Consider the following 24,085-nt stretch of genomic DNA (forward strand, 5'->3'; position numbering starts at 1 on the left):
AAACACCCCAAATGAACATTTTTCCATGTTGCAGTTTCTATGTTTATCTTGCCAAGAAGCTTGAAGATTGATGGAGAAAAGCCCATATTCTGGTATTGTGCACAACAGAAGGGCCCACAAGGAAAGTAGTTATTCCTTCTTCAGGGCAGAATTCAAAGAATATGTAATAAATAAGGCACAAGCCAGACGAAGTAACAGAAAATTTGCAATGGTTGTTCGGAAACTAAATGCCAGGAAGGCAGGAACCCAAAGGGAAAAAAAAGAAGAAAAAAAGACTAATTGTAATACATACAAAGATTAATTTAAGAGTGACAAAACTAAGATGGCAGTCCAACCCTAGTTCTCTCCTTTGAAGGGTTTCCAATATTCATGTTCTTTTAACACAACTGTGTGGATAATCTAACAATTCCAGGAAATCAGAGCAGGTCAATACCGCGCTTTCATTCCAAGCACAGCCACCGTCATTAAAACTTTTCTTTTCCTCACTTAGTATTGTAATAATCAGAATAGTTTAATCGCTCAGACATTTACACCCAGTAAAGCACCACACGAGATTCTGTAAAACTTTAATTTATTCCCCTCCCATGTATCCAGAATAGAAGACCCTCTTAAGGTGGAGAAAAATGTGACAAAGAAATAGATTACCAGGATAGCTGTTCACATGAAGAAGAAGAAGAAGAAGAAGCAGCAGCAGCACATACTACCAAGGTTACACAGAAAACAACCCAAAAGTCCTATTTAATGGGATAGTGCAAGTTAACAGCATGTCTCTGGCAAGGATACCTTCATTTGGATTATAAAAGTTTTACAGAACAGAGTTAGATCAAGAGTCTGGATGGGTCTCTGATATTTTACTATAGCATTAGGAACGTACTGTTTGAAAGATGCTGTACAGAGTGACCCACCAAACAAATGTATTTACAAGCCTGGGGAGAAAAAAATTATTTTTCAGTTTATTCAAAATAAAAATACACATAGAATTATGAAAATATAGGTTTACTATTTCCACCACACAGAAGTCAATGCTGCTGTCTGAAAGGCTTGCAAGATTATTTCAAGTTTTTAAAGTTCATCTTTTTCCCTCAATAAGGTGTACCTATGTTCACTGGGTGCCAGTTTCTGGAATGAGCTCTCTGGTGGGCTGCTTGCTAAATCCTGAATTGGCTGAAAAACAGAACAGACAGTAAAAGTGCTTGTTAGACTCATTTAAATAATCTATCATCTCCATTAAATGAACTTCTCACATTAATCACGGGAACGCACAAATGTCAAGCATTCTCACAAATTGGGTTTGGTTTTTGGTTTTTGGTTTTTTTTTTTGAAGGCACATAGTAAGTCCCAAGTAGGTGGCATACACACGGACACAGACATTCATTAATGAAGCACCATTAGTTAAGGATACTCCTTTCATTGCACATCTCAAGGGTAACTGCCATCACGCAACTTTCTGTACAAGTAACATAAAAGTATTTCAAATGCACCCCACCGTCTATTTGTTTGAGTCTGTCTACCACTGCTTTGAAGGTATTCTAGTTTGCGACCTGAGACAGCATGACCTAAGACAGCAGACTCCAGTTTAGTTAAGGCCAGTATTTCCATTGCACATGCATACGCATCTTCCACAAGATGGCAGGATGCCATATGAAGATGAGAAAGTGAACATCCCAGGTTTTGTCCGCATTTTTCAAGGCAGAATGGAGACAAAAGGAAGCCTGCAGCTCTAGGGAAGGAGCCTGTGCCCAGATGGGCAGCAGGATCCAGGGACTTGGCAGGCTTCCGCCCTCCCTGGCCCAGCCTCCACCACACACAATTGCCTCCGAGCGTCTCTTCCTCTCGCACGCCCGTCTTGCTCTGAGCTGACCAACTGCCTGGCCTATGCCTCAGTCTCCAGCCCTGTTTCCTGCATTTCCTCCTGTTGACCTGAATTGTGGTTTGCTCAATGAATTCCTGAGAAACTCAGGGAGTTACCAGTTAAATGAATTACTGCTGAAACAATTCAGCCTGCATAATTTCACGGCCAGTCATGGCAACAGTCATTCTCCTGGCCCAAGGCAAGCCCTCCAGGGGTTTTAAATCTTTTAACTTTGAGCAGGGCAACAGGAGGCTGCACTGACATGACTTAGTGCAGTGCCACCCTTACCACATCCCACAGATGACTAAGAAATAAGCCTGTAGCCATAAATCATTTCTGTTCCTCACCCATGGGTTCTGGGATGGCCCAAGGCACCTCAAGACAAGGGTACCAGTTCTACTCTGGGACCAACGTGGCTCTTTGAGCTCCAGACAATACAACATATAACTTAAAAGAAGGGTTTAAAAACAGTTATTTCTTTAGAGAGTGCCTGAGGTAATGAGAAGGTTGCCTGACGGGCTGTTAAATTTGCACTTTTCACATGACACCAAGCATATGAGCTGCATGGTGTATCAAGAAGATACAAGGCTGATCAAGGCACAGAAGACTGGGCTGAGCAGAGGGAATCAGGGCTGGTAATGTCCTTTCTTTTCTGCCTCATGGATTAAACTAAACACTGAGATGCTCCTGAGTTTTGTTTGGAGAAGGATCCAGTAGCTGTGTTCCTGAAGAGATCCCAGGAGTGACTTCCAGGCATATAATTATACAGCATGACAACCTTTCAGCAGAACAGTGAGGAATCCAAATGGACAAATGCAGCCTGTGACCACTATTAATGCCGCACGTTAGCTGCAATAAAAGTAATAAGCCCTAATAGCACTTATCAATCTTCTGTTGATGCTCTAACAATCTGCGTCCTGCTTGGATTGGCAACTACAAGTAAATATATAAAATAATCAATTGCTGTTGCCCCTTAGAAGCACCCTCTCGTAGTGTGTCATGTGGGAAAAATCGCATCTATGATGTATCATCAGTTTATGCACTCAAATCCCATAAGAACACAAGAGCAGCTCTATGAGCTCAGAACAGTCATCTCCACTGAAACAGATCATCTTGGGCTAGAAAATATATATTCTTATAATGTTCTCTTATTCAAGGCAAATAGGTACCATACTTCCCCCTAATGCTCTCCCTGCCCTTATCCACCCTTATCCAAAGGAAGTTAAAGAAAGAGCCAAGCAGAAGTGGCAATGTGTTTCTATAAACAGATTTCTCTTTCATGAGACTGAAGTTAAAAGTACACACACATTAGAAAGTACAGCTCTGACAAGGAATTAAAAAAAGGAAAAAAGGTCTTTATTAAATGGCCAAATTCAATGTATTTGTTGTAACCTTACCTGACCAGGTGCTACATCAGTTGGATCAGGGCCATGATGAAACTCTCTATGCAATTTTCCAGAATGCAAGTCTAGTACAAATTGCTTCAGTTTACCTGGAACTCTGGAACAAATCCAACAGAAACACCCACATGTTTATTACAAGTTAAGCCCAAACACAGAAGATATAAAGTGCACTGTGTTTAGAGTAGCCAACTTCTGTTTGTCTAGCACACTACGTCCACTCTGAGGTGATTAATAGAGGACAGGAAGCCAAATGGTTTGTTAAGGTATCCTACCAGCTTCTTTTTCTTTCCACTGTCTCTTGAGAACACAGCAAGTATTTCATCTTTTCAATAACTCCCACGGAGTTGTACTAGCCGATAACTTCATTGTATACTCACTTCAGCTCCCCACTAACCATAATGTAAGAGGGAACAGCAGGTTCCAAATGCACAGTTTACAGATACAAATGACAGTTGGGTAGCGGTATTGACAAAACATCTTTGAAAGGCTCTCTAGTGCCTGAGCAACTGCATATACGCTAGAGATAAGCACTAAGAGGATATCAATGTAAATCTAATCTGAGATCATCTACTGTCACCCACAGCAAACGTGCTACACTGCACCATCCAATTTTATTTGTGAAACATCAAATAGACTAAAAAGCTTAAAATGAAGAGTTGATCTAATAAGTATTAAAGATGAGATAAAAAAAACTATAACACGAGCACTGTGCATGCAATCAAACAATAACATATGAATGGAGATAGGTTTTGTAGGGAGTCTTTCATCAGACCAATTATTACATTTAGGAAAGAGGGACAAAGCGTGGTCAGACAAGCTACCACCAGTATTTCAGATCCTCAGAAAATTCGATGGATAAAATGTAGTATGAGTCAGAGAGTATCACTACAGCTACGCCTGTAGCAATCAGTATTGCAGGGGTACTTTGAGGGGTCTCTTCCCCTCCCAGCTAAGAATGGAGAGAAGGGGGTTCATTGCAGCCTGGCTGTAGGGACAGCAGAATCACTGCTCCCTGCTTTACCTTGGGCTCCTGCCCTGTTCTAGGTCAGGCACACCGCTGGAGACATTCCTCTCCAACCTCTTCTCTCTTAATGCAGCAAGGGCATTTGGTGCCTATGGCCTCTTGTAGCTCAGCCAGTTCTCGCTGAGAAGCTACAACTGGTCTGTTGAGCACTCCCTGCTACCATTTCCAGCCTGGAACAGCAGGACGAATAGGGCCAGGTGGCCATAGTATGAGGACAAAATATCAGGTGGTGATCTCATTTGCCTGTGAAGTAGCTATTCTCCAAAAAGACAGCTCCCTAAAGAGAGGGGACATCTTTTAGTGGGCCAGTTCTGAAAGTACCATATCCAAACCCTATTGGTTGGTGGCAGCACTGAGATTACAAGAGAGTGTCTGGGGCCTTTTTCTAATAAAGTCCAGAAAATGTACTGAGTGGCAGAAATCCTTCCTTGCAGGTAGATGAAAGTCTCAGAATTAAGATTTTACCTATTATAAAAAAACCACAAAGCCAAACCACAACAAAACCAAATCAAAACAAAAATCCAAACTATACACACACATGAAAGATTATCACCCCAGGAGCTCCAAGCTCTCCTTGTTTCCAAACTGTTAGGTATTTCTAAGTATCAGCTCAATCTCCTAGAGTAAGGTTGAATAATTATTTATCATTAAGCAACTGTCTACAATCCTGACATCTCTCTCATCATTATATTTGTATGTAATAATTGGTATACGACAAGCAAGTAGCTTTTATTATTCTGATAGTGTTTCTGTGAAACAGAATGTGTAAGAAACAGAACATGAAAGTCTAAACTAAACATCTCTATTCCCCTATAAGATATACACGCAGGTACGTCCTTTGAGATAGAAACTGGAGTTTAACTCACAACCTGAAGACAAAGACAGAACACTTCTCTCCTGCTGAAAGTCCCTGAAGAGAACATTTACACATCTTCACTCCCAAACTGAACCCCGGGAGACAGAACATCTGCTTCCAAGGCAGGACAACATAAAGACAGGCTGATGTAAAGAGGACTATCAAAGTGGTATTTCACCTAAGCACCCTGACACTTCACTCTCACATATTTTATCCAGATAACATGCCAATAATCAGCCATTTTCCAAGCTGCACGTGGAAAATTTCAGAAACCCATGCACAAGGATTTCTCTGCCAGCTTTCCAGGTTTAGACTCATGCAGGAAGGCTGGAATTGCACAGCAGGAAAAACCAAACCAGCCAGCTGGGGATTCTTACATGGTGCATTTTACAGTAATTATTGCATAACACAGCACTTAAACATTCCATGTAGTATTTTAAACCTTTCAAATTTAATTGACAGATCTAGATCACCCCTAAAAACACCATGCCAGGCTCCAAATGCCTCACTACTATGGAAAATAGCAAAACTTTGAAATAACAGAGCAGCATCTAAAAACTTAATGTGAGGTCCTCTTCTTGCGTAAAGCAATGCAACTCCATTTAAATAATGGCTTCACACCAACTGATACCACTTTAAGGCTCTGACACAGAATCGCACATAGGCAGCCTTACCTATCCCAGATTTATTCATCTTCCTACGATAGTGCTGATTAAACTATGAGCACGTCTTTTCCTTTGTTCTTCTCAAATTAAAATGCACAAAGAAAAATACTTACGACAAGTCACTGAAGTCTGGAAAGACATACATGTGCCTGAAGCTATCAATGGCAATAACAGGGCAGTCTGCTGGAGTCTTCTGAATATGGAGGAGTGGGTGCCTGAATTTATCACAGTCAGCGTGGAGGAAGTTTATTGTACCTTAAAATTGTGAGCAGACAAAAATCCATGTTAAGATTTTCTTTATTATTAACTTGAAACCCTAAACACTTTCATAAGTATCACAAAAATGGAGATATTAGATAGATACAATATATAAAACTTGAAAAGAGATTTAAATAACTAACACCACCAAAATAACATATTTTCTTAAAAGTGTTTTTGGCCACAATGCAAACTGAAGTTTTGTTTAATGCCCTCTCAAACTGCGTGAAGTCATTTAGATAAAAAGGATTTCTGAAATAGTCACTTACTAATACATTGTGTATCTATTTTAATAATTTCCAGAGGAGTCAGTCCTCACTGTCAAAAGTACATAAAGCCCTTCGGTCTCAAAACCTTTAAAGCTAGGATTCTGTTTGGCCTTTGCTGCCACTCTGCTGAGTTTGTCGCAAAAAAATTATACCAGTAAAAACAAGTAGTAGGAGTTACTACAAACCTTTTTCACTTATTAACTGTCGTGCAACCTCCTGCTGGAATTTCTCTAAACTCTCCAAGTCATCTTTCATATGGAAAAGTATAAGAAAAGGAAGGCCTTCTTCTGTCAGTTCCTGCACAGGAAACAACAAATCTCATTTCTTACATCTCTTAAGGGCACTTAAGTAAGTGATTCCATCAATTTTCAAATTCAGTGAGACCTCTACTTTAAAAACAGCTGAAAGAACAAGACTAAAGATGTTAACTGCTGAGCCTTCATCTAAGATACCTGAGTGATATGGTTAACCGTGCTTCCTTCCTCTGTATCATATACAGCAGATAAAGGATGAAGGTATTTCAGTATCAACATTTTGGGAAGGGATACACTTGCACTGGCATACTGGCTCAAAAGAAATAGCCCAATTCTGAGAAAACACAACTTCTTCATAGAAACAGCAATAAGGCCTGAACAGCATGGTATTAAATACTATGAAAAGCTGAGCATGTATTCTAGACCCAGTCCTAGCTTGGTTCATGTAATAAGTTGGTGTTTTCTTAGCATAAGACTATGAATGAGTATCTTTAAGTAACTCCATCCTGAAAAAAAAACTCAACAAAACCCCAAAGCGAAGAAAAAAGCAGATGCTAATGACATAGTTTTATCAGTTACGATCAAGTACTGCTCTTTTACCAGTAAGCGTGTCCTGACTGGTCATCTGTATGACACCCTTAAATTCACAGGCTAGTGTATTACTCAAATTGATGAATAATTGAAAAACTTTGTTGGACAGGCAAGCTTCGGTTCCTCATAGAAATGTGCTCTTGCAGCTTAAGTGCCTTTTAAAGATCTCTGTACAGGGACAGATAAATGTAGGAACTCCTTGAATAGTTTATTCAGGATTTTTCTTTTACTCAAAACCCAAATAAAATATGAACAACATGCATTTGCTTGCTTCAAAAGTGATTTTTTAGGCACCTGTGAACATCAGATCAATGCACTAGAGCCCTATTGAAGAAATAATAATTTATCATCTAACAAATGCCTATAGTTTTGTCTTTCATTTGCACAACTGGTGTACAAGCAAGCACTGCTATTTCTTCGATTCTAGCCTGTATCAGAATAAAATTATGCTTTTTGAGAATAATAGGACTCGTTCGCTTTGCCACCAGACAGAATGGTTTCTTCAGATGTTTTCAATTTGCAGTAAGTTGGAAGAAATGCTTTCCATATCAGTAGGCAGCCAGTTACATCATGTACATGAAATGGCTGTCGTTCTCCCTGCAACCAAGTCTGTCAGGTAAGTTGAACCTCAGTCTTTTAACAGTAGATTGCAAAGATCCTCATAACTCCGGTGCTCTTGATGAAACCCGAGCTTCCCGATGCATCCCTAAACCAACCGCTAATCACATTTGCTCATTCTCATTTTTACACACATGAATTTGGCTGGGTCTCGGCCTTGTCTCCTACTAGAGGATGTGAAAATGTCTGGTTTGTACCACTACGATTACAGCTCCATTTCCTCACTCGTTTCAGCAGGTACATTTCTAGAGGGAGAACTCCCGAATGGAGCTTGGTATTCTGGCTCTAAGCTCCCCTCTTGCTTGCAAGCAGCTAAAAGGACAACTTTGGTTTCAATATCTGCATAGTTAAAACCCTTATATGTGGCGAGTTAGATTCACAAGATCAATTCACCTCCAAACAGGGTGACTGGCTTGAAAATCTTGCTAATTTTGGCCCTAACTGTTTTCTATGAAGTACCTTCCTTTGTTTGCTTTTCTATTCCAGCTTTAACAGGACGTCTTAGTGATCAGGACGCGGGAAGTGGAACAGCTATTTCATTTGCTTTGGACTGCTCCCTCAAAAGCTCCTGTCTCATTTGGCACTGACAATTTCAAAAGATTTTTTTCCATTAGATCTGAGCTTCCCACATTACTTCTGTACGCCTTTGGGAAACTTTTTACCCTTTCAAAAAACTTCCAGTTCAGCACCATTGTTACACCGCCTGTTTCACTGTACTCATACAACATTAAACAGACTGATTACAGGTTAAATGGTAATTTCTTCTGAATGATATGACTGATCCCAACAGCCTTTTCTCGTCAAGTACAGGGAACATCTCAAATGTACACTCTTCTCAAGCAGAAGGCCTTGCTTCGGAGTTCAAGTACTATGCGTTATGTAAAGTCACAATGATGAACTCTGCTCACATCATGTACCTTCCTGGCTAGGCTGCCCACGACATGTACCGGATAATGAAAACATCAGTAAAGAAAATAAGGGAAAAACCCACCAACAGTTTACAGAGGGCTTATTTTGATTTTAAAATTGAATTTAAAGTCTGTGGTAGAAATTTTTGTCTTTACCTTATTTATATGGTATTCTAGTACCATAAACACAGCTTAACAGTCACAGCACTTCATATTTTTACCCTGCAATATTGTGCAGTATGCATTAAGAGCCCATTTAAATACTATACAATTTCAGCAGGCAGAAGGATCTCAATTTTGGCATGTTTAAATTTGTTTGGGTACTGACAGCACTGAAATTTTTAAACAAATGTTGCTAGGCAAAAATGTCACATTGGAATTGTAAATATCTGCCAAAGTAAACAGGAATTGAGGGTTGAGAGAAAAACCAGTAAAACCACGACAAAATGTGGTACAAGCTGACAGTGATGAACCTTGGCTCCTAAGGCTCAGAATCCAATTTCACCATGGGAAAAGTACACTGAAAATCTACCACACGCTTCTAAACATGCTAACATGTGGCATCTTTTACATATTGAGTTGCAAATGAAGAATTAGAATTTGTTTAACTAACAGAACTTTCCAATAAAAGTTGGCAGGGTTGACTAGACAGTTGTATTTAAACCATTTTGTGCATCCCACACTATCCCTTCCTCTGTCATGTAACCTGAAGTGTCGTGCGTGCCCAGAACAGCAGTGTTACGTTTGATGCAGATAAAAAAAAGTTAAGTGTGCAAACTGAGAACAAATCATATGACTAATTTTTTGGTTTCTAATCCAGTGTGGACAACATACTGCAATTTGTTGCAAACCTCACCAGGGTTTCCAGAAGATGCTGTGGCTACGTACAAATACTCCTTTTGAGATACTACAAACTTGCTAATTTTCTAAAGAAATTTTTCCTTTTTTTTTTTTAAATAATATGGAGTTGGAAATAGATGAAAGAGGAGTAAATTACAAAAGAAAACATCAAAACAGTGAAAGAAAATTAGGATAATGAGAAGAGAGAGAGATGTTTAAAAGCAAACCCCCAAATTCCATCTTATGAATTACAGTCAAAAGAAGAAACCCAAGGGAAAGAGCATGTGGGGCTAAAAAAATATTAAGGTACAAGTGCTTACACACAGATGAAAAAAAAATCCACATGGTTTTTATTACAATTCCCAGAAGACTGCCAGTTCCATAGATGGTCAGCCACCATTTAATGTGCTTATTTATTAGATAATGCTTTGGAAGTGGTCAATACAGTAACATTTTTCTACTACTAACTTTAATATTAAATTTTTTAAAAGCTCATTATAACTCAGAGATAGTTCACAAATATTTTACTCTTTCAAACTGTCATGGGCATGCTGACATGGATATTTTCTACCCTGACTAGAAACATTTTTCCAAGGTCATAACAGATGCAAAAAGCATGTAAGTAACATTTATGTTTGGATCTTAAATCAACATTTAGTCATAACGTCTGTATAAATAATACATACCTACTTTAGATGAATAATACAACCTACCCAAGGTTGTTACACATCCATACATACTTACAGACACACATATTCTTAGCGCCCAAGTGTCCACACTCCGAAAAAATCACCAGACACTTCTTATGCGATCTATATATGCATGGTTATAGCCTCTTACTTTGGTACCATACAAAACTACTACAAATCTGCCTCTGGTGAACTTCAAGTCTAGCCAAAAAGCTCCAAAAGAATGAAAAGACATTACCTGACAGCTATTTTCTGTCAAAAGCAAAGCATGCAGAAAGTTCTTTGGCATGGATTAAAGACCTCGAAAGACACATTTTGGTTTTGAGAAGAAAGTCGTCCCAAAAGCAGAATGGTAGAAAAAAATTCTTACCTCTCCATTTTCAAACGTAATTTCTCGAACTAGTGGTACACATTTATCTTGTGTCCATGCATAAATCAAATCAAAATTGGTTAGCGAGCCTAAATATACCATGTCTGGAGCATTTTCCTGTTGAAAAGAAAAAATATATAGTTGAGAAACAGTAAAAATAATGTTGCTACCTACAAAGATTACATACCCGTCATAAAAGCAACAATATCCATATAAATACTGAAAGCCAATCGTATACCAATATTCAACCCTCGTGCATGCAGCATTTCTATTAACTATGTTACAGAAGTACAACAGGAAAAGAAATATTATATATGATCATTTATGCAGTCAACTCCACTTAAGACAACTGAAGAAGAATTGAAAAGATATTTTGTTTCCAAATTAGGGATGCTTCAAATAAAGGCTATTTAAGACTTCCATCAGGTTGAGAAACAGTATCTCCACACCTAAAAAAATCCATTTAGATATAAAGTAAATGCAGATCTTAAGCTTCTTCATGCTGATAGTTACAAAGACTCACCAAAAATCCCTCCCAGTGTCCTAGAGGACTTGAAACTCGTACTTTACTTTTGCTTTGCCAAAGAGATATGAATAAATAATAATTTTCCTTTGCTAGTAGTTTTAACTCAGAATTCAGTGTTGCCATCTTTTAATGCAATTACAATTTTGGTTAATGTGAAGTGAAGCATGACTTCGCAAGCTGTGGCCATGATTTAAGCACACCTTAATTCAGAAATGCTATATGAATTAGGTCACCTTATAAATTCTGTTTTCACAGAAAAAGCTTTGAAACTCACTCCCCTCTTAGATCTGTATTTCTCTTTTGTGAGCAACTCTTTTCATACATTGAATTCAAGAAAAGAGCAGATTTTCTTCTGTACTGAATTTTTCCTCAAGTAAAACTATGTTTATGAGAGTTTGATAACATACAGTTAATTTTACTGATTTTTTTTCTTTTAATGAAGAGAACAGCTCTTAGCCCTTATGAGCTAAGACACACAAGGCAGGCAAGTGACAATCAGAATAATACTTAGTAATTGTCACTTGCTTTGAAAAACATGTTGAGCTGTTGAACTTCGCAGATTTGTAACACTTTACAGAATGCAAAGTACCTATACACAGGATGAGTCGAGTATGTTTCTAAGGAAAAATACCCCACATTTCTGGACATTGACATTTTGTGCAATTAATTGGCAACAAAGGAGTCCGAGGTCTCTTTCACTGACTCAGAAACACTACTTCCTGTGACCCTATTTCTCATACTGTTTAGTGATGAAATAAAATTAAGATTTGAGATGCAGTAACATACTGAATGATCTGAATATAGTCTCTGTTAGTTCATATTCATATATAATGACAATAAGCAGAATAAAATACATAGTTACACTTACCCCTGGTGGCTTGTAGATTACATTGTCTCCGCTAAATCTCTCTGCTTTTGAAATAGCCCTACAACAAACCAACCAGTAAGCATGTCTTGGTACAGACAAATAAAATAACTGAGATACCAAAAAATCATATTTTAATTTGCTATCCTTTCTTCACTGCTTCCCCCCCCCCCCCTTTCAAAATTTGAGAATTAAAAATCTTGATCGGTAAAGTAAACCGTAAAGTAACTCCACAGAAACTTGGCCTAGCTACGTAAAAGGGCATTAAGGGAGTCAGCAAGATGTAACCCCAAGATTTGAAGTGTGGACTTAAGGAATCAAAGTGCAAGTGATGAATACCACTGGTACAATTTTGGTTAAGAGACTATCAGAGAAAAATGTTAATGAATTAATAGAATCATGTAAATTAAAAAAAATCCTACAAAACAAAAACCCTAAACAAACCTATTCTTAAGGAAGGAAAGGCAAGAAAGGTGGATTCTTGTTTGCATTTACACTTCCTGCTCCATTGTTTACACTAGAAATTTACATCTTATCTACCCTGATAAAGAAGGGCTTTGAGGTGCTGTACCAGCACAGGCAAGGAGAAACTGGGTAACGAATAAGCCCACACTGTCCGTTTTACCCTCAAAACGGATCTAGAGAGCACAAGACAGAGCATGCAGTTCCTGACCACTGATGATATGGTACATATGTACCTGGAGAACACACACAGTTCTTCCTTGGTATTCAGCTTACTATGTCACCGTAGTGAGTTCCTACCCTGCCTCTGGAATATTTTGTGATTCCTTAATCCCAATCACAACAGAGTGCCTGGAAAACTGCTAGCTTGTACCTCCAAAATTATCACCTCTTATACAAACAAACAGGGACAGCTATGCATCCAACACAGGAGATAGGAAAAAATAAGGAAAGAAAGCTCTCAACAAAAATAAACCCTTTCACCACCTTCAGACATCAAAAGAGGCTTCCTCTCCTTCTCTTCCATGCCTTGCTGTTCCATTGTAACTCATGCTGGCCAAGACAGAACTAAATGGCTGCATGTACCACAAAAGAGTAAAATGAACTACTCATTTCTTTTCCTTTTAGCATAGGCTAAAAAGAAAGCAAGTCAGCCTCTGGGAAACGTTAACTAAGTGTTCCAGCTTCTCCAATTATAGTATCTCTTCTGTGGACTCAATATAAGCATTGGTGAAGGCTGATTAAGAGATGTAAGGGGGAGGAAAAAAAGAGAAGTAAAAATATCTCAACTTATCTCACTGCAAGATGAGGTAAATCTTCCAGGGGTCTGAACAATTTAGAGGGCCAAGGGAAAAAAAAAAGACAAAAAAAGATATCATAAGGCTTAACTCAAAGTACCTACATTTTATTTCTTTCACTTGATCCAATTATCCTTTTCTTATCACATAAGAAAGAAGTCTTGCCTAGTATGCTATACCTATCAGCATTTGCACCAGTTTAGAGATATGTATTTTTAAATGTATTTTTGTATTCTAGACATGGTGACTGCTCCCAGAATGTGAAATTTGGCTTCTTTGTGATCATCACTGAGATAAACCACTCCCATCCCAAACAATCCTTTGCTGAAGTGAAGACATAGAAGCCACCTGCCCAATCGCTGCTTGGTAAACTGATAACAATCTATAATGAAATATATGCTCTAGGGTAAGCCTGTGGTGAAATCCAAAAGGTCCTCTTCTGTGTTCTTCCACTTCAGTAACTGCAGTTGTGACTGATTTGTTTCACACAAGTCAAAGTGGGAACATGATGTGAAAATCCCAAACACCTGAAGATACACTTTTTAAAACAACTACAAAAATGGAAACACTTCAGTTTGTGTTTTGTTTTTTCTTGAAGCAGTAATGTAGAAGGTGAACCTCTTGGAACCACACAACACCCCCCACCTGTGATATTTGCCTGCTAACATAAAATTGTACAGTTCTTAGATTCATCACTCTTCCATGAATTATCTACAGTTCATCAGTGCCTTTTAAGATAAAAGTATTTTTTGGCCATTTGTTTTGGTTTTCTGCATTTGGCTTCCTATGCTATGGCTCCATGGCAGAAGGCTCTTCCATGTCTATAAACATTTCAGATTTACCCCTCTCTAGTTCTATGTCCAAAATCTACCTCTAATATGTCTTCATCAATATCCCTCCTATCTCCTTCTGCTTATGACTCTCCTCTCATTAATCTTGGTCTGTGGTCACTTCAGATCTTAACAGAACTGTAAGGATGAGCTAATTTAAGAATAGTTTTAAGCATCAAGATGATCTGCATCTAAGTGCCATTAATACAGTTTAAAAATAAGCTATTACAACTACCTAAAGCCAGAATAATGTTGGCATAGCAGGGAACAGTTCTGCCTTGACAGAAGTTAGCGAAGCAATTCTTTTTTTCTTGTCAAACTGATTGTTTGAGTTTATTTTACCTTACTAGAAGTTTGAACACAACAGCTCATATTACCATATACATGCCAAACCAGACACCTGTTGAACTCTGTCCATAGCAAAACAAAAAATCCCTCCCAGGGCCTGTTAGGATGCTCAGTCAGAAGAGTTCAACTGATCAGGGCCAGCTCCCCATGAAACATTTTGCTATATATAATCTGAACAGAAAACACTGTTATATAGCCAGTATCTCCCTTGGAAGTCTTTTCACACATAATTTGTTAGGAAGCTTGAGAGCCACAGCACCTCAGAGATGAAAACATTTAGTTTCCAGGATTGCTGTCTGTAAGGCTGCACTTTAAAGCACTAACAGCTCCAGGCTAGAGAGGGAATGGGATTCTGGAGGAGAGAGTAACAACAAGCCTGCTATGCAATCTGTAGTTACACGGGCAGGTTACAAATAATCAAACTCTGATCTGTTCCATTATATTTGCTTATTGCTTATATCTCAAGAAAAAAATTAAAACCCCCATTGTAACTACTCAAGAACAGCATCCAGCAACCAAATGCTAACGCTGAGTGGTGGGAGACTATTATTACATTAAGTTGACAAATAGCAAACCAAAGACAAACAGGTTCAAACAACAGGAGAGAGAATCTTAAAAGTATTGCTATCTTACTAATGATTTTTCAAAATGCATTGCTGAAAAGAATGAAAGTCTTATGATGAGGCAAAAAATAATTTAAAATTCTAACAACTACTCAGACAGGCTGCCCCGAGAACAAGCACGGGTGCACTCATGAGAAAACATTTGAGATAATGGGAGTTAAGACTGGCAGACCTACAGATCACAGATTTACAAGATTTGATGATTCTCTCATGGCCACGGCTGCTTACACAGTCATAGGATACCTAATTGGGAACTGAAGGAAAGGAAAGCCACTTGTACTCCTGCACATTACAAATCCTGTTCCCCACTCTCATCCTTTTTTTTGGAAACACATTGGAAGAAGAGGCATTAGCAACTGACAACAAGTTTTGTTCAAACAGATGAAACATTTTCTACCTTCATACACCCTCCTAGTGTCTCTGCTATTGTTCAGTACATAGAACAGTTTGGGTTGGAAGGGACCTCAAAGACCATCTAGTTCCAACCCCCCTGCCATGGGCAGGGACACCCTCCACTAGACCACATTGCCCAAAGCCCCATCCAACCTGGCCTTAAACACTTCCAGGGAGGGGGCAGCCACAGCTTCTCTGGGCAACCTGTTCCAGTGCCTCACCACCCTCACAGTAAAGAATTTCTTCCTTATATCTAATCTAAATCTACCCTCCTTCAGTTTAAAGCCATTAAATCCAATTCAAAACACCTGTAGGGTAACTGTATGCAGTATAAAAGCTAGGATAACCCATGCAAATTCCTGATCTTGCAACTGTGGGTAGACTGTGAACTCATTAATGCCCAATCACTTTAAAGTGGTTAGTGCTGGCACATTAAACACTGCAGAAAGAATCTATAATTGCATTTTATTGTGCTACTTAAAAAGGGGAATCACTCATTCCCCATTTATTCTTCTTCCTCCAGTGAAGATCTTTTAATATTTTTAAATATTGTTGTAAATCTGTACAACAAGGAGAAATCTGAATTTCTGTTGGTTGTTCTTCTTGGCTCACACTATGAAGCTCATCAGTGTAATTGTCTTTCTAAACTGTTACTGCGTGCAGTGATGCAGAACTCCCATGAAACAGACCCAGGCACAGAAATCAGGCATTTTGGAACAAGGTCCCCCTGACATCAAGAGGAAATGAGCAAGCAACTACTGAATTATTCTTTACAGGAAAAAAAGGAAAAATTAAAAAAAGGAAAAAACCCTACAAAAATAAGGTCATATATTAAAAAAAATTGAGGTTGAAAAAAAAAAAAAAAAAAAAAAAAAAAAAAAAGAGTTACTCAGTCTGCAAAGCTGATAAAATTTTTGCCAAAAAGTTTTCAAACTCTTCCCCCTCTCGTTCCCCTCTCCCTCCAAAGAAGCAGGGTTTTGGGACGCAACTGTCTAGTATCTGCCCCCTAAAACCTCCCCAACTATATTTAAACTATACTGACAAAGACTGAAAAAAGAAAAAGGCGGCAAAAAAACCCCCCAAAGTTGGATTTCACAGCAAGCATTAAGGCTAGAAGGAGTTTTCTCCTCCTATCCTTCATGCAGTGTATTTGTTAAGGTCTAGTCTCTCAGTTATGCCACACTGAAAATATTAAAGAAGTCCATTCAATTAAGATATACACAACTCATTCACATCGTTTCAATAATGAAGTCATGCAATCAACAAATTTTAAAACTTACCCAAAGGCAGACAGGAATACACAATCATCATGCAAAATATTCGCTACTCTTTCAAAGGTTCTGTAATTGTCAGAGTCCTTTTGCTCAAAGTATCCAACAATATTTCTTCTGCTGCGCTGTAAAAACAAAGGTTAAATTATGGCTTACCTCAAATTATCAAAAACTATCATTACTCCCTTAAGGATATTAAATATAGAGATGCCATCCATTCAACAGTCAATAACTGTTCAGAAGTGATTTCTTTTCTGCCTTTTCAATATTGAGAAGTACCCTTGTAAATATTCTTCCGGTGAGGAATATTAGAAGCATCTTGTCAAATACAACATATGATTCTTTTCAAATGATTAAAAGTAAAGTAATTTGGTAGTGGTGTTACTGTAACAAAATGAATGCAGTTGAAAGTGACTATATTGGAATAATTTGTAACACTGGAAATGATCCAGTTTTCCACTCAGCGTAAAAAAAGCACTCACAATATTTCTGGTTGAAAAAAAGATGTAAATATGTACTTCAAATACATTATGTTTCACCAGTTCAACATTTTAAAAAATAAACTATATATTTAGAAGGAATAAAATTGAAAGACTTACATCAAGAGAACTTATTTCTTCCAAGTCCTGGACCTCCCGAATAGGGTTACTCTTCTGCTGCCTGATATAATCTGCTATTGCTGTCACAGATCTCTGGCCCCTGTATTCTCTCTTCATCATCATTCCATTCCGGAAGAGTTTCAGAGTTGGATATTTGCTTATCCTGTATCTCTGAGCTATGTCCGCTAAAAAGAAATTAAGAAAATAAAACCAACACCCTACAAATACAGAAATACACTGAACATGGAATATTATACATGCATATGTGCACAAGTAAGAGGAATCTCCGAACCAGTAGTTCCACATTTTTAAAGAAGAACAAACTAAAAAAAAACCAAAACAAAAAACCCCCAAAACCCCCAAACTGCCATAGGGGAGAGAACGGATAGCAGCCACAGTATTTCTCACGTGTACTGATCTTCATAAAAAAAAATCATGACCAAAATCTTGGGTAAAGACTTGACTTGGTCAGCTTAACAAGAACACAAGAATCTTAAAAGCTTGCCAAATTTCAGTTAATTAATCCACATGAGAATGTTTTAATAGAATAAATCATCCTCTATTTTTCTTTAACCTCACTATGATTTTTATCTCAACTATAGTGCTGGAAATGTAATTGTCATCTCTTAAATTTTGGAGAAGGTGAACCCTGTGCAAAGTATTTCTTGAAGCCTATGAAGGTCAGAAGACTGCTGTTAGTTCTAAGCTGTTCTGGTTTTGAACAAACACAAAATTTCAGGTTGCAAAATTAAGGCAAACACACCCTCTTGTCAACCAGGGTCAGCATTTCCTTCAAGACAGTTTTTCATTCATATCTATACATGCAGCCCAGCTTTTTTCTAGACTTGGACTGCACAGAGCTTCATACAACAAACTAACATGTATTTGTGTTCATCTAGCATCAGAGCACTGGCTATTTTCACCTTTATATAACAGGTCAGTTATTTAACTCTAAGTTATTTATTCACAAAACTTAAAACGTAAAAGAAAAATAAAAATGGGAAGAGGTTTTACAGTAAAATTAGAAGAGCAGCAAAGAAGAAAGCCTAGCAGAAGCAATAAAGCCCAGTTTCTCATGAATGTGCGTCCTGTGCCCCGTATCTTCAACCTCTACTAAGGCAATAATCTGGTTCTTTGCTATGCTCCACCAGAGTATTTCAAGCGTCCCTTTGTCCCTCTTCCACTGTGGTTAATCACTGGGACACGGCAAGTTCCAATAGGTGTTGCAGCTAGTTCCCAGCTACACATTGGTGGGGAAACTCATACATAACCAGCAAGTGGTTCCTGGCACAATGAGCAGGATCCATCAGCCTTGAGTTTTTACAGCAACCTTTGCTACAGTGCAAAAATCAGTTTGCGCATCTCCAATATCCGGCAACTTAAGAGCTTTGAACGTTCTTCTCTTTCAGATGTGTTTGAAGTTCTGCAAAAAGATTCAACGAGTGTTTTTTATGAGGAAGGACTAGAGAAACAAGGTAACCAGACACACTTTGGATTCTTAGGAAAACAAGACTAAAAACAAACAATAGAGACAAAGCACCTAATGCCAAATAGATTTCCACAAGCACTTTCCTTTTGCTTTGTTTAATTATGCCCTCCTGTTTACTCCTCCCCTGGAAATATAGCTAGAAATAAATAAATAAATCTCACAGCCCCTGTGAAAACTGGTTGTCCTCTATTACAAAGTGGGATACAGTTTACCTAAACCTCAGTCATGTTTGTACATAAATCCAACTAAATCCCAAAATACGAGCAGTCTGCCCGCTTTCCAGAGCTGCTTAATCCTTTCAGGTGACTCATTCCTGTCAACCACAACCACCCTGCTCCCCCTTCTCCCTTTCTCTCGGAAGGAAAGGGAGAGATGGTGAACTTCAATGGACCCATTTATCCTTTAGAGACAGAGAAGTTTCATTCAGTCAACAGAGAGAGGAAGGCATTGAAAGTCTGGGCTGAATGCACATACTCTTACTTTTCACTGACTCCTCTGAAGTCAAAGGGTATGCTTCAGGGGACCTGGATTAGCCCACAGCAGGAAGGCAACCAAATGAGGGTCCATCAGCATATCTGGCACAGTAATGAACAACGTAAAAACTATTCCTTTCTGACAAGAATGCCCTTTCTTCTCAATTACATACTTACCATGAAGCAGATTTGCTTTCTATCTTACACTTACTCTTTTTTAAAGAGAATGGAGACAGATGTCCTGCAAAAACTATTATTTAGAGGCAGCTGTCGTGAGCAAACTGCTGAAACTGGGCAGCTAACATACACCTGTCAGTTGCAAACAAAAATTAAAACCCCACACAACTGGAAATAAGTCATTCCACTATGGAACTGTGCCTGTAACTGTCCGTAATGCTCTCCACCTCTTTTGGATTTCTAGGAGATAATTTCCTGCTGCCTGGAGAACTCTCAGTGAAACCATCAGTAGCTTTAATTGCTGCTAAGACACTACTAATCTCTTGAAGCTTTAGTTACTGAAAACAATCTTTGTACCAGCTACACAACTTAAATGAGTCTGAGAACCGAAAACAAAACATGCACAGCAAAGGAATAAGGACGATGCTGACTCCGCAAAAATGTTCTTTAACATTCCTCAAACCAGTAAGCTTAAAAGTTTCAGCAGCTAAGCCCAGTTCCTAACAAGGTTTCTATCACTATAAAATATCACAGAATTCAGCCTATCAATTTTGACTAAGAAAGGACTTGACCTGTTTCCTAAATAACCCAGAAGAGTTTCTTAATGCACTAATTACTGTTACAATTAAGGGTAAGACATTTTATGTCCTCAATTCAGAGTGCTTTTATTTCAAATTAATGAAAATTTCTCAAGGGAAGATGCCAACATATTCAACATTAACAAGTATTAGATCAATACTTTTTTCTTCCTTTAAATTCCATCACTTTAACTAAAAAAGTATGTAAGAGCTGCCTGCAAGAAGGTGGCAAGTATAGTGGGGGAGGAGTCACTTTATATTTGCTCAGCAGAAGACAAACAACGTCAGCAAACAAGGCATTTGCTGCCTTCTCTCCTGTTGACAGAAGGGCCTTTGTTCTGACCATACGTCAGTCTATCAAAACTTGACCATGGTCTGATAGAAGACAAGGAGCACTACAGGCGAAGATTTCGCAGAAACACATTGAGATTGAAGACTGTTCACTGATGAGATTGAACAACTCCACAGCAAGAGAACACCAGAACTACCCCTTTTTTTTTTTTGTCTCACAACATGGACTTTTTCCTTCAGGTTATTTCTACAGTTATAGGAGGATGCACAGGTTGCAGAATGGACATTCAGGGGGTCTTGAGGGTTCTCCAAGATGGAGGTTGCAGTCCCCAGGGATGTGAATCTTCATCAAGTGCTCAAGTTGTGTAAAAAATTAATGGTAATAAAATGCCCACTGTCAAGACTGAATTCAAACATTATTTCAGAAGTCAGAACTTGCATGCTCTTTATAAATTACATTGAGATCCAATGAATACTGGTATTTGAACTAACAGAGAGATGATAGTCCTACACAAGTATTTGAAAACCATCATTTTACAAAATATAAAATGCAAGTACATGAAAAATTGTTTGAATTCATTCAAAAGTCAAATAGAGTAAACCTTAAATGCTTCATTAAACCCTGGCATTTGATGCAGGTAGAGTTAGCATAAGCAGAGCAACTACAAAATTATATTCCTTTTAAAATTGGAAATACACAATGCAAATACATGGAATATTGTTTGAACTCATTCACAGATTGCATTAGTTATAGTAAATCCTAAATTAAATTTAAAAGTATTTCTAGACATTCTCACTGCCCATTTTCTGATGAAAAGAGGTATTTGAAACAGATAAGGGTAACCTACCTAAAGTAAAAAAAGCCTCCCAACTACGACTTTATGTTTTCTTCAGGTACTAAGATACCTAAAAGGTACAAACCTTGAGTTTGTATTTTGCCCAATTAATCAGTAAATCATAAGCCTAGTGTCTATGCTACCAGAACAGCTTCATACTAGTTATGATAGGAAGCTACTGACATACCTGATCATCTTGTCTTCTACAAATCAGAAGTTTCAAGCAGAGCAATGACTGCGGAATTCAGATTATTCTCTCCTCCCTCTTTTGCATGTATACCTGTTGGCATACACCATTTCTAAACTGCTCAGACTATTTTCTACTATTCATTCTACAAACTCCAACAGGAATGTCTTCACAGTCACTCAGTTCTCTTCACAGATGCACTGTATTGATACTTCTCCTGAACTACTGAAGAGAAAAGCAAGGCTGCCTCTTACAATAGAGATAAGACAGCAGCTTTTGTTGTTGTTTTGAAAGAAACTTTTATTGAAGCCTGACATTCTGTTGTGCTTTAGCCCCAGCTGGCAACTAAGTACCATGCAGCCACTCACTCACTCCCCCCCTCAGTGGGATGGGGAGGAGAATTGGAAGAAAAAAAAAAAAAAAAAAAAAGGTAAAACTCATGGGTTGGGGTAAGGACAGTTTAAGAGGACAGCAAAGGAAGAAGAAAATAACGATACTGATAAAAGAATATACAAAGCAGGTGATACACAATGCAATTTGCTCACTGCCCACAACCCCATGCTCAGCCTGTTCCCCTGAGCAGTGACCCCTCCTCCCTGGCCAGCTATATATAGAGCATGATCTCATATGGTATCGAATGTCCCTTTGGCTAGTTTGGGTCACCTAACCTGACTGTGTCCCCTCCCAGCTTCGTGTGAAAATTAACTCCAACCCAGCCAAAAAACAGGACACGTTTACACCCAATGTTTTCCAAGACAGTCTCCCACATCATCTTCCGAGCGAGATCCTCCAAGAAAATGTGCTTTGTGAGCTACCATTTGTGATCCATAACTTTATCATCCCTCTTGCACTGTCAGCCATTTCTCTGTTTGAGCATCGTGTGTTCCTCTACTCAAAGGAATGCCAAAACCACTTTTTTGGGGCTTTTCACATGGTGCATGAAGCTACAGCTTCACCCAAGCAGTCTGTGACTTGGCTACCAGAATGCTTCAGACTCCACTGTTCTAGGGTAAAACCACAACATGTTGTCCAAAGAGTTCAGCTAGTATAACAGATCACGTCACCCAGAATCTCAAGTTCATTGTCACTAAATGAAAATTAAAAGTACTATGAAGAATATGTTGAAAAACTGCACCAAGACACACTATATTGAAGTACGCTCCCACCCACAATGTAGTTAAGAATGTCCTTCCCACTGAAGGACCAGCAAGATTTACAAGGGTCAAGGTATTGTCCCATCATTAACTCAGTCCACTGTTGTAGTCTTCCAGGGTCATAATTCATACCACCACCAAGCAAATATTTATATTTTAAGTCTACAGGACTGGTTCTCAAAATCCATGTCCAATAGGATTTGAACAATACTGATAATTATCTTAAATGCCCACCTTGTGATATAAGGCACCACGTGAAGCAATTCACATGCTGAACAGAGGACTACAACAGCCTGAAAAGTTATCTGGAATAAAAAAGTTCCAAAGCTCAAACCCCATAAAAATAATTTCAGAAAATACTCGTAGTATCCCTTTTTCTAAGGAGACTCTTTATGTTGTCTGAGGAAGAGCTAGCACCAACCCAAGCTACTACCTTTCCTAATTTTGTTTTTACATAGGAGTTGCATAGCTACATATATTTAAATGCATATACATAGGTTGAATTTACTGGCTCTAACACTAATCTTCTTTTGTGTCAAATCCTCTTAACTCTTCCTCACCCTTGTGCAATACCTTCCATCTCAAAAGTTACAAATTCCTTCAGCTGCGTATGTGAAGCTGGGACAACCGAATGAGTATTCTGCTTGCTCACTTGAGATCAATCACATCTTTTGAAGTCCCTCAGGCTACCTACCCATCACGACAGATGAGAAATGAAATCTGTCTTTGATACTTACCTTTTTACTTATTATTCCTCAAGCTTTTTTTCTCTCAAGTTCACTTAAAAAGGCCTTTTTGCCTCTCACTTTCCTACATACAGGATTACATTCACTTTATTGTTAAGGATTTCATAATACAACATTGATTCTCCCCAGTTAAGCTACTCCTCTTGTGACAGTTGCACATAATCATAAGACCTGAGAATATTCACAGGAAGCAAAATTAGAAAGGAACTTGGGAGACCAGCTAAACTATGCATGCTACCCCGATGATTGTGATACTGGTGGCTTGTACGATGGATCAAAACAGGTACAAGAAAAGCAATCAATGCTCTACATCAAACTTGGCTACTAAGAAGCTGGGTAACAGCAAATCTAGACCACCTTCTGCTGCAAAGGAGCATTCACAACAGCCATGCCTGCTCTTAGCAGGGCCTCATCAGTAGGTATCCCATAACCTTTTCTGACAGGCTAACAAAATGGCTCTCCTGAGGAGAACCATCAACAACCACTCTGAATCACTTCCACTTCTTATTTTATCCAAAGATAACTCTTTCAGACCAATGTTTTTTTTTTCCAGGCAAAGTGGCAGGAATGCAATGAAATCCTCATGCTTGTTTACAGTTTCATTTATAGTTCATTTATGAACCTCCAAATTTGTTATTGTACTGAGTTATTTTGCTTACCAAAGGCACAGTAGCAATACAGTCTAAGTAACTCTCTCAAGACTAACACTAGCACACGTTGCAGGAATGGCCAGACCCAGAGAGATCATCAGTGATCTGAGTGAGAGTACCACTCGTGGACATTTTGAAAGAAAGAACAAGAGCTCCCTAAACAGCCTGTCCAGCAAAGCACCTCTCAACACCC

General features: G+C 38.5%; 1 protein-coding gene across 1 annotated transcript in view; it reads right to left on the reverse strand.

The window, feature by feature from the left end:
• Nucleotides 1–554: 554 nt before the first annotated feature.
• ERP44 (endoplasmic reticulum protein 44) overlaps nt 555–24,085 on the reverse strand; it is a 52,564-nt gene continuing 29,033 nt past the window's right edge. Inside the window, exons 5-12 of the mRNA XM_054814238.1 lie at nt 17,312–17,496; nt 16,722–16,837; nt 11,992–12,049; nt 10,598–10,714; nt 6,513–6,624; nt 5,914–6,055; nt 3,250–3,352; nt 555–1,164 (exon numbers count right to left, since the gene is read on the reverse strand). Coding sequence (XP_054670213.1) covers nt 1,063–1,164; nt 3,250–3,352; nt 5,914–6,055; nt 6,513–6,624; nt 10,598–10,714; nt 11,992–12,049; nt 16,722–16,837; nt 17,312–17,496 — 935 coding nt within the window. The 3' untranslated portion in view covers nt 555–1,062. The remainder of the gene's footprint in view (nt 1,165–3,249; nt 3,353–5,913; nt 6,056–6,512; nt 6,625–10,597; nt 10,715–11,991; nt 12,050–16,721; nt 16,838–17,311; nt 17,497–24,085) is intronic.

This window comes from Grus americana, chromosome 2 (assembly GCF_028858705.1).
Source record: "Grus americana isolate bGruAme1 chromosome 2, bGruAme1.mat, whole genome shotgun sequence".
Taxonomy (NCBI): Eukaryota; Metazoa; Chordata; class Aves; order Gruiformes; family Gruidae; genus Grus; species Grus americana.